The sequence below is a fragment of the Tinamus guttatus genome, unplaced genomic scaffold (genome assembly GCF_059628265.1).
Source record: "Tinamus guttatus ecotype Peru unplaced genomic scaffold, ASM5962826v1 Tinamus_guttatus_pri_ptg000131l, whole genome shotgun sequence".
Classification (NCBI taxonomy): domain Eukaryota; kingdom Metazoa; phylum Chordata; class Aves; order Tinamiformes; family Tinamidae; genus Tinamus; species Tinamus guttatus.
This window is the reverse complement of record NW_028288665.1, coordinates 2,530,870-2,539,530: the sequence shown is the minus strand read 5'-3', so window position 1 is coordinate 2,539,530 and position 8,661 is coordinate 2,530,870. Positions and strand designations below refer to the sequence as shown.

The 8,661-nt window shown below is 45.2% G+C and overlaps 1 protein-coding gene across 1 annotated transcript; it reads left to right on the top strand.

The window, feature by feature from the left end:
• Positions 1 to 5,514: 5,514 nt before the first annotated feature.
• On the top strand, positions 5,515 to 8,453 carry LOC104566593 (N-acetyllactosaminide beta-1,6-N-acetylglucosaminyl-transferase-like). Its single transcript, XM_088521706.1, has 2 exons — positions 5,515 to 6,436; positions 8,368 to 8,453. The coding sequence occupies exons 1-2, from the start codon at positions 5,515 to 5,517 to the stop codon at positions 8,451 to 8,453; spliced, it is 1,008 nt and encodes a 335-aa protein (XP_088377832.1).
• Positions 8,454 to 8,661: the final 208 nt, after the last annotated feature.

Genomic DNA, 8,661 nt, shown 5'->3' with positions numbered 1-8,661 from the left:
GGGGAAGCCAAGACACCTCTGGCCAGCTTGAAATTGCCATTTTAGTGAAGGGCCTGGTAAGAGGTAGCTGGCCATGGCCATTGAGGACGCAATGTTGTGCAAGACAGGACATTCATGGGAGTTTTCTAGCCTCTTTATAACCTCCCAGTGACCCAACATGAGGAGACTTGATTATCCCAGCTTCAGTAATTCCATCAGTGCCTGGGTTCAGCCTCATGCTGACTGACGATTGTCTTTCCCATAAAAGAGCCATAAAATGTTATTGGGTAAGAGGAAAACGACAACCCAAAACCACAGGCACTAGCCTCCACCCAGAGCAAAAGCAAACACAGAGAGTCTTGGGAAATCTGAAGCACCTGGAGGTTGGGGGCTTTGGCTGAGTGCTTTCTGGATGGATGTACACACATGTAAACGTGTAAAGCACAAGGTGAAGCAGAGAATCAGCAGAAACCCATGGAACCAGATGCGAAATCTTGATAGAGCTGTAAGCAGGACTGGTTCTGAAAAGGGTAATATTGGTAAATTGGTAGAGGTGGACAGGATAGGTTAAAAAAAGACTTTTCACAATACAACAGTAGCAATCCTTAATGCTTCTTTGAGGTTTATACACTGTGAGGCAGATGGATCACCAACACAATTTGCTTTTGTCAGACAGGTGAGAAACATACTATGAGGAGAAAATAGTATATGGTAAAACCTCTGAAGGGAGGATGAGACAATTTCATATATTCTGTGTTAAGATGGAAGATGATAACCTTAAGCCAAAGGAAATCTTAAGCCTAAGGGGAGAAAAAAAAAAGTACTTTGTACTTTGGGTCACAAAAGAAAGAATTTCCTCCACTGGAAAGAAAAATGAAGCTGTGTAGAACAGGCTTCCTCCAGACGTGTGCATTTATCACTACTCACAGATTACATTACCAAGTGGTTGTTACTAAGCAAGAACCTGATGAGGTCTAACAGCAGCAGATGTCTAACAGGCTGTTTCCTTAGCAGATCTGGAGCACAAAACAAGCTGTAGGCAGAACGATGGGAGAACTGCGCACCCAAAAATATTTTGGGAGACGGCAGAGTCCTACAAACCAGGAAGCGCCTCGCCATCCTCACAAACTGATGGTGTGGGAAGGAGACACAACCAGACTCACAGGGACCCAACTGGATGTCTTTCTGAATGAGCATGAAAGGCACTTGGACCGATAGCTCTCCGAGTTTCCAATTTACAACAGTCAGTAAGGTAAGCAGCAAGTATCCTTGAGAACTTTATGTTCTTATGTATAGAGAAAAAAGTCCCAGCCGACTTTTTATACAGAGCTCTTGGGAAGAGACAAACTGGGAGCATCTGAACTACAGAGAAATCCAAGAAACAAATCAACAAGCAAACAAAAGCTCAAAGCTCATACTCTTGGTATGAGAAAATTTGCAGCTTCTAAAACAAAAAGATGAATTAGGGGCAGGATGTGGGAGAACTTTTGAAAGACAAGTCCTGGTTTGGTTCTTCCTAAAGCTAGTAAAAGCTCTGTCCCACCCAGAAAGACTCTCTAAAGACAACAAAGACTTACCACAATTCTCTGAAGGAGATTCCTAATAATTCACTAAAAGAAAACTACGCAAAGAGAAGGAACAGACATCAAATTCACAAGCATCAGTGATGTGAAAATATAGGAGAGGTGGAGCACATGTAAATAGGTGAACCGCTATCATTTATAAAATTATTTTTCTGTATGTTTAGAGTAAAAAGTATCCTGCAAATCCTTTTTTTTTTTTTTTCCTTACAGAGCGTTCTAGGACTATCCTGAGCTTACCAAAAATCATGCAATGGAAATCAGCAGAGATGGGAAGCATATTTCCAAATGATGGAAATGTCCATTTATTTATTTATTTTAAATACAGTTCCTAAGAGTAATAGGTTCCCTAGCCCATCTAGAGCCAAGGTAGTTACTGTAATACAATTAATCACAGCAAATAGAGCTGGAAGAGACCCAGGAAATCTACTAGGTCACTTGCTGCTCCAGGTTTGGACCAGTATGACCTGCAAAACTGCTGACAAAGCTATGCCTAACCTGCTCTTCCAAACTGTTGGGACGGGAAATTCCCGCCTCCTCAGACAATCTATTAACTGTTTATCACTTCAAAGCTGTCCTAGTGGCCAATCTTCACCTCTTCTGACGCTATCTAAGGCTACTAATCTACTTATTGTCCTGCCCACAGAGAACACAGAGAAGTCAGTTTCTCTCCCTTCCTATCTGCATCAGGATTTGTTTCTGAGTTTTTATTTCTTTTTATTTATTTTTAATATGTACATTTTAAAACTCTCTACAGATGTCCTTTTCTTTTGGAGGGGGGAAAGAAATAAGCAAAATTCTCTCAGTGTCTCCTCATACGCCACGTTTTCTAGACCCCCTCAGGACTCTCTGCTCACTGCATTCCCAGAGATGAGCTTACTAGAGTAAGGAGCAAGGTGATGTTAAATGCTCACTGGACCCATTGGAAACACCAGGCCTGCTCCACTTGGCCACTTTCTTTTGCATGCTCGGATATCCATGTCAGCAGGTTACCTTCTCTGGCCCTGCTTTGCAGAGCGGGTCAGCCGCAGCCTGTAGATGGTCTCCTCTACCCCTGCGGCTGCAAGGGCACCTTGACCCGCGCGTGTGGCCGGTTGGCAGCCCGTGGCCATGCAGGGACCTGGCAGACTGCGCTGGGGGAGAAATTTGTAAAATCCAGTCGGACTTAACCAAAGGAAACCAACCTCTCCATCAGAGTTAGCCCGCCTCTGCTAGAGCATGTTCACTTGTAGCCTGGTTTCTCCACACAGGAGGATAAATGGGCAAGAAAGGGAATGCAGTGTGGTTGCTCGTGAGCAGTGGACAAAGGAGTTGTTTTCCCAAAGGTAAGTACATGTCCCTGTCGGAAACGCAGGGATTATTCGGAAAAGTGAGCAAAAGAATACTCTGCTTTGCAGTATTTGTGAGTTCACTTTGCAAAATATGCTCTGCTGGAGTAGTTTAACTATTCCTGCTTATTATTTATTTCTTTATTTTAATCTGCTGCAAATTCAGATGAAAAACGAAGCCCCTATAATGTAAGAGTCTCCGTGTCCAAAAACTGAGAGTAGAGCAAGGCAAAACCACATGCAATAGTGCCCTGTCTGGCCTCTTCCGTTTGTGCAGATTGCAGTTAGATGGACTGCTTGATTTTACTGCACCACGTGAGCTGAGCTCGCATTTTCCTTGATGTGTCATTTCGTTCCTCCTCCCATTCGCTGTGGCTGTGGGCGCGCTCTGACGGGTCGGTATCGCTGTGTGTGCCAGGGAGCTTCTTTTTCAGGTAGGTTTGTATTTCCTTCTCTTTGAAGAGCCAAATTATCGCAGGCTGAGCGCTGCAGGAGTGGCAGGGACCACTGTGAACTGGAAAAAATAAGGGAGGGCAGAAGAGAATATATAGAAATAAACTGCTCTTGTAATTGAGACTCAGCGTTCTTTCACCCTGGGTTATGCATTGCATATATATATGGTGTTGTAGGTCAGGTGGGGCAAGTGAGTAAGAACACGTTGGAGCACAGCAGCGCCAGGCAGGGCTGCCCCAAGAGAACAGATTTCCTGGAGGCTGCACATTGCACAGCACAAGAGCAGCACAAGAGCAAGGCATTTTTGTCACGCACAACAAGTAAGTGTGGCTACCTACACCTCCTAACCAGAAAAACTACATTGAGGAGAAAGTGCTGATGTGCAGCAGCCTCTGCTGTGGTTGTAACAACAGTGCCAGTTCAAACTGACAGCCTCAGTATGAGAGTTGTGAAAAACAATGTTACGATAGGGATGGGTTTGTCCTAACTGTGGAACAGAAAATGCCAAGTCACTCCAAGCAGACCTGAAATATGTTTGATAACATTTGTCACTACCGGCCAAAGCCAAACAGGCACTAACAACCTAGCTCTGCAAATCCTTTTTTTTTTTTTTTTTTTTTTAATTTAATTAGCTAACAAATTAATTGAAACCAGTTACCCATATTGATTAAGGCCAGGAGCTGTTTGCTGAGTACTAACCATATTCCTAAGATGGAATTTCCATTGCTTATCTTACAGGGGAGTGTGTTTCTACTGCATGGGCCATACTAAAAGCTCCTCTAATGCTGAAATGAGATTTGCCACGTTAAAGGTCCGGGGGACAATAACAAGAAGCCACACTGCAAAGCTCATTCAGTCGTAGTTTTTGCTCTGCCAGCTGAGTATTTTACAGTTGATCAGCCAGCACAGAGCCCTCTTACGGTGGCCTCAGTTGAACAGCATGGAAAACAAGATCTTCTCTTATCTTTTGCTCCCTTTTTTATTTTATTTTATTTTTTGGACCCAAAGCACCAAGTCTCCTAGTGACTGGGATAAGGATTGGAGAAAAGCACCAGACCTGCCACTGACATAGCTTGTCCTCATCACCCAGGATGGAGCTCCACGTATTCTCTCCTTTGCGTCACAGCATGCTGGATCACCCAGCAAAACACATATTGGCATAACCTCGAATCTGCTGAGGCTGCCTCAGTGTTACTGCATGTTGGAGCAAAACAACAGGATGTTGAACAGAGCTGAGCTCCCTCCGCGCTGCTGCCTCCTGACAGTGGATCCGGACAAGGAGACCCTCAGCTCTCCCAGACAGTGGTCCAGGCAGCCCCACTCCTGGAGGAGAATCACTACTTTGCTTCGGGCAAAGCCGTGTCACCAACCAAACAGGTTCCTCTACCAAATGCAGGCACAGGTCTTAGAAACAAGGATGTCTCATTAGGAAGCCTAAGGTTAGATTAAATGGTTTAAATAGTAGGTTTTGCTAATGTGATTTCTTGTGATGGATGTAAGTCAGGAGCTCCCAAGTCATGATTTGGCAGAAACTATTTGGCTGTACAGCAACAACAGATCTCGTACTTAAAAATGAGGAAAATATTACTGCAAAATCCTGTTGGCTGTGACATCACTTGACACACAAAAAAGACTCTTCTATTTTTATAGGTGAGTGTTCTTGGCCTAATATGGCAGCACCGTGTGCTGAACAAACCTTTCCTAATTATGAAACAGCAAGGGCTGACAAACTTGAATGGTTCAGAAAATACCTCCCTGAGACATCATGTGAATAAGAAGAAAGAAATACACAAGGCGTAAATATGAGGTTTTCCTGTCACACAGTTCACACACAGGAAGGGAAGGGAGAGGGGGAGCAGTTTAAAACATAACCACAAACTGAACACGGGTTCACTGTGACATGATGGTCTTTGCCAGCTCAGTAATATGTATTCTCTGTTTAATCCTAGGGTGCTGTGCAATAGCTTTCATCTGCAAGACATTCGCCACTTACCCTGTTTTCACATTAATGATGGCTAAGAAACTATTAAAAGGATGACAGTGGTATATTACGCACCGAACTGACACACGCACTCTCCAGCAACAAGCAAACACAGCAAGCAGAGAGCCGTTCTGTGGTGTCTGATATGACATCTTTGCAATACTTCCATTGGGATTTTTTTTTTCCGGTAGCAATGCATACCCACAGGCGTTGCTTCTTTGCTGTTCTGATTTTCAGCCTTTCACTTCCATTTGTTTTCTACACTGTTCACTTGCACACACAACAGCCTCCCAGCACACTGAGCCTCTCAGGGAGTTCAGCTTTAGCAGAAGCCTGTAAAGCACTTGATGAGGACAGGCCATTCTTTCTGAAGGAAAACACTCTGAAAATATCATTCAGAAAACACAATTGCACTGAGTACCTCGTGCAGAATCACTACATCACCCGCACCCTGTCGGCGGAGGAGGCCGCCTTCCCCCTCGCCTACATCATGACGCTGCACAAGGAGTTCGAGACCTTCGAGCGGCTCTTCCGGGCGGTCTACATGCCCCAGAACGTCTACTGCGTCCACGTGGACCAGAAGGCGCCGGCCGCCTTCCAGGAGGCCGTGTGGCGCCTGCTGCGCTGCTTCCCCAACGCCTTCCTGGCCTCCAGGACGGAGCGCGTGGTCTACGGCGGCATCTCGCGCCTGCGCGCCGACCTCCACTGCATGCGCGACCTGCTGGCCTCCGCCGTGCCCTGGAAGTACCTGCTCAACACCTGCGGGCAGGACTTCCCCTTGAAGACCAACCGCGAGATCGTCCAGCAGCTCAAGGGCTTCCGAGGCAGGAACATCACGCCCGGGGTGCTGCCGCCGGCGCACATCGCCGCGCGCACCAGGTATGTGCACAGGGAACAGCTCTACTCCTTCTTTTCCTTCATGCTGCCGACATTTGTGCACAAAGCGCCTCCACCGCACAACCTCACCATCTACTTCGGCTCCGCGTACGTGGCCGTCACCCGGCCCTTCGTGGAGTTCGTGCTGCGGGACCGTCGCGCCCGCGACCTGCTGGCCTGGTCTGAGGACACCTACAGCCCCGACGAGCACTTCTGGGTGACCCTCAACAGGATCCCAGGTGAGTCCACCTTCATTATCGTTTTCTTTAGACGCATAAGCGTTACACACACATACACAATATGTGCACCCGCTTACCCACCCACACATATCTCATGCTGATTTTTATGCAGCCTAGACAAAAATGAGAGTGAATCAGATCATAATTCTTATAATTTATAATTTTTATAATTTCTGACCATTCAGGGAGCCATCCTTCAGTGCCATGCAGTTTATGCATAACCTCTTTGCATATGACCAGAAGTCCAAAGGACCTTACTCTCATTGAAAGCTTGGAATTTTCAGTTGATCCAAGTCCATTAAAATTTTGAAAATAAAGAGAAGGGAAGATGCAAACAGCAAGATAACTAATTTAAGCTATGTAAGTATTATAGTGGAGGTGTTTCTAACAGCTAAGTGAAACTTTCTGAAAATAGGAGCCCTGGGAGAGGGTGAGGTTTCTGTACTACATAAAGGCTGGATATATTGCCACTTTGTGCTAAAAAATGATGGAAAGCAATAGATTGCTTGTATTAGCAATATATATATATATATACACATCACTAAGGCCCAGCAATGGGAACTCAAGAAACTGTTTGCTTCATCTGTTGTTCTGTAGGTAGAAGTTTAGGCTATTGGTATGAAAGAAAAGAGTGCATGTCTGTGTTAAACCCAGTAAGGCTGGGACATGCAACGGCAGCTGGCAGGTATTTTGTATCTGCTCCGATCCTCTTCCTTCCTCTCAGGCTCCACAAAGAGAGGAGGAGAGATCACAGCTGTGTGCAAGGATTTGCATTTGCTTCCAGGTGTCACAGACACAGACACAAACACATGCACCAACTCTCTATAACATCTACAGACAACATGAATTCATAGGTACTGCCGAAATTCCATCGTAAAGGCTCAAGGATTCATTCAGAGAAACAGAATTGGGGCTAGTATTTTCATCTGCTACCTTATGTGCTTCTAATCAGTTTTACCTTGTTTATATGACTGGGAGAAAGCTTGGAAGATGCACAGGACCTCTCTGCATTTCGCACTGCTTTTAAAAGCCCCAGGTAGCACCTTGCTGTTCCTGAGTCTCTGGAGTGTCATTGCAGCCCAAGCTAAAGACAGGAGCAACGGAAACAAGGATAAATTTCCTTTCTTGTCTTTACAGTTTCCACCCTCCCTCTGTTGTAATTTGTGGAGAACAAAAACTAGGAGCACTTACAAAGAGTCAAAGCAACTCTTTAAAACTAAGAGGTAGATGTATTGTACAAGGCCAGCCTGCTTCGAAATAATCATATAACTATTTGACAATAGTTCTTGCTCTGCGGTAACTACATTTTACAACTGGCATGCATAAGATAACAGCAAGTGCTTACTGAATTAGATATTTGCTGTGCGATCATCATGATCATCATCATCACCTGCTGTTAACTAGCTGACTTTTTCAGGAAGCTGGTTGCTGTGATCTTATCACAGGCCATTGCCTCAGAAGCGATAAACCTGGGTCTGGATACGTTCTCCAGAGTCAGGGACCTTCTGACGGGCAGCCCTTGTTTTACAGCTCTCTTCGGCTTACACAGACCATGCGCTTCACTTTCCAGTTTTGCGTAACACTTCCGTGTGCTTGTTCTCTTTGCACCTGAAATTTGGAAAAGACAGAATATTTCTGCACTAATTAAATAGGTTCCATGTTTTCCCTTCCCTCCCTGTGACGAAGTGGCCAAGCAGCTCCGAAGGACGTACTCTAGGGGCTGCTGTTGTCCGTAACTTTGAACACAAGTTACCAAACGCAGCACAGGGTGCCAGAGTCCCCAACCTGAATGTGTCCGAGAGTCCTGAGTGACTCTTGCAGCCACAAGTCCCCTTCAGTGCGTGAGGTTTAAACGCTTAGGACTCCTTTTCTGGTTCTCATAAAGACTTCTCGGGGAAGTTTGACCAAGACGCTTCCTTTTTGCTTTTCAGGCGTGTTGAAGGATGTAATAGCATTGGCCAGTGGTTTAGCTGCTAGAGGACTTGGAGGCCTTCAGACAAGAAGGGAGATCGTTTAAGAACCAGTCTGGAGGTACAGCATATTGCAAAAGAGCTAATCCAAAGACATATTTGTAACTGAAAACAGCCATGACCTCCTCAGTTCAGATAAATAATAAGAAAAGGTTTTTTGGTCCCAAATCTGAAAATAACAGACTTGTTGCTCAGAGCTAGGAAATGAAGACCAGGATTTTCTTAGCCTCCTAAAGGCTCTTGACTTTCAATTCC

Bases quoted from the DNA above. Each gene is read 5' to 3' on its own strand.
- LOC104566593 (XM_088521706.1), top strand. From the start codon at position 5,515: ATGCATACCCACAGGCGTTGCTTCTTTGCTGTTCTGATTTTCAGCCTT. The intron at 6,437-8,367 runs GTGAGTCCACCT...TTTGCTTTTCAG, and splicing joins GACCCTCAACAGGATCCCAG to GCGTGTTGAAGGATGTAATA.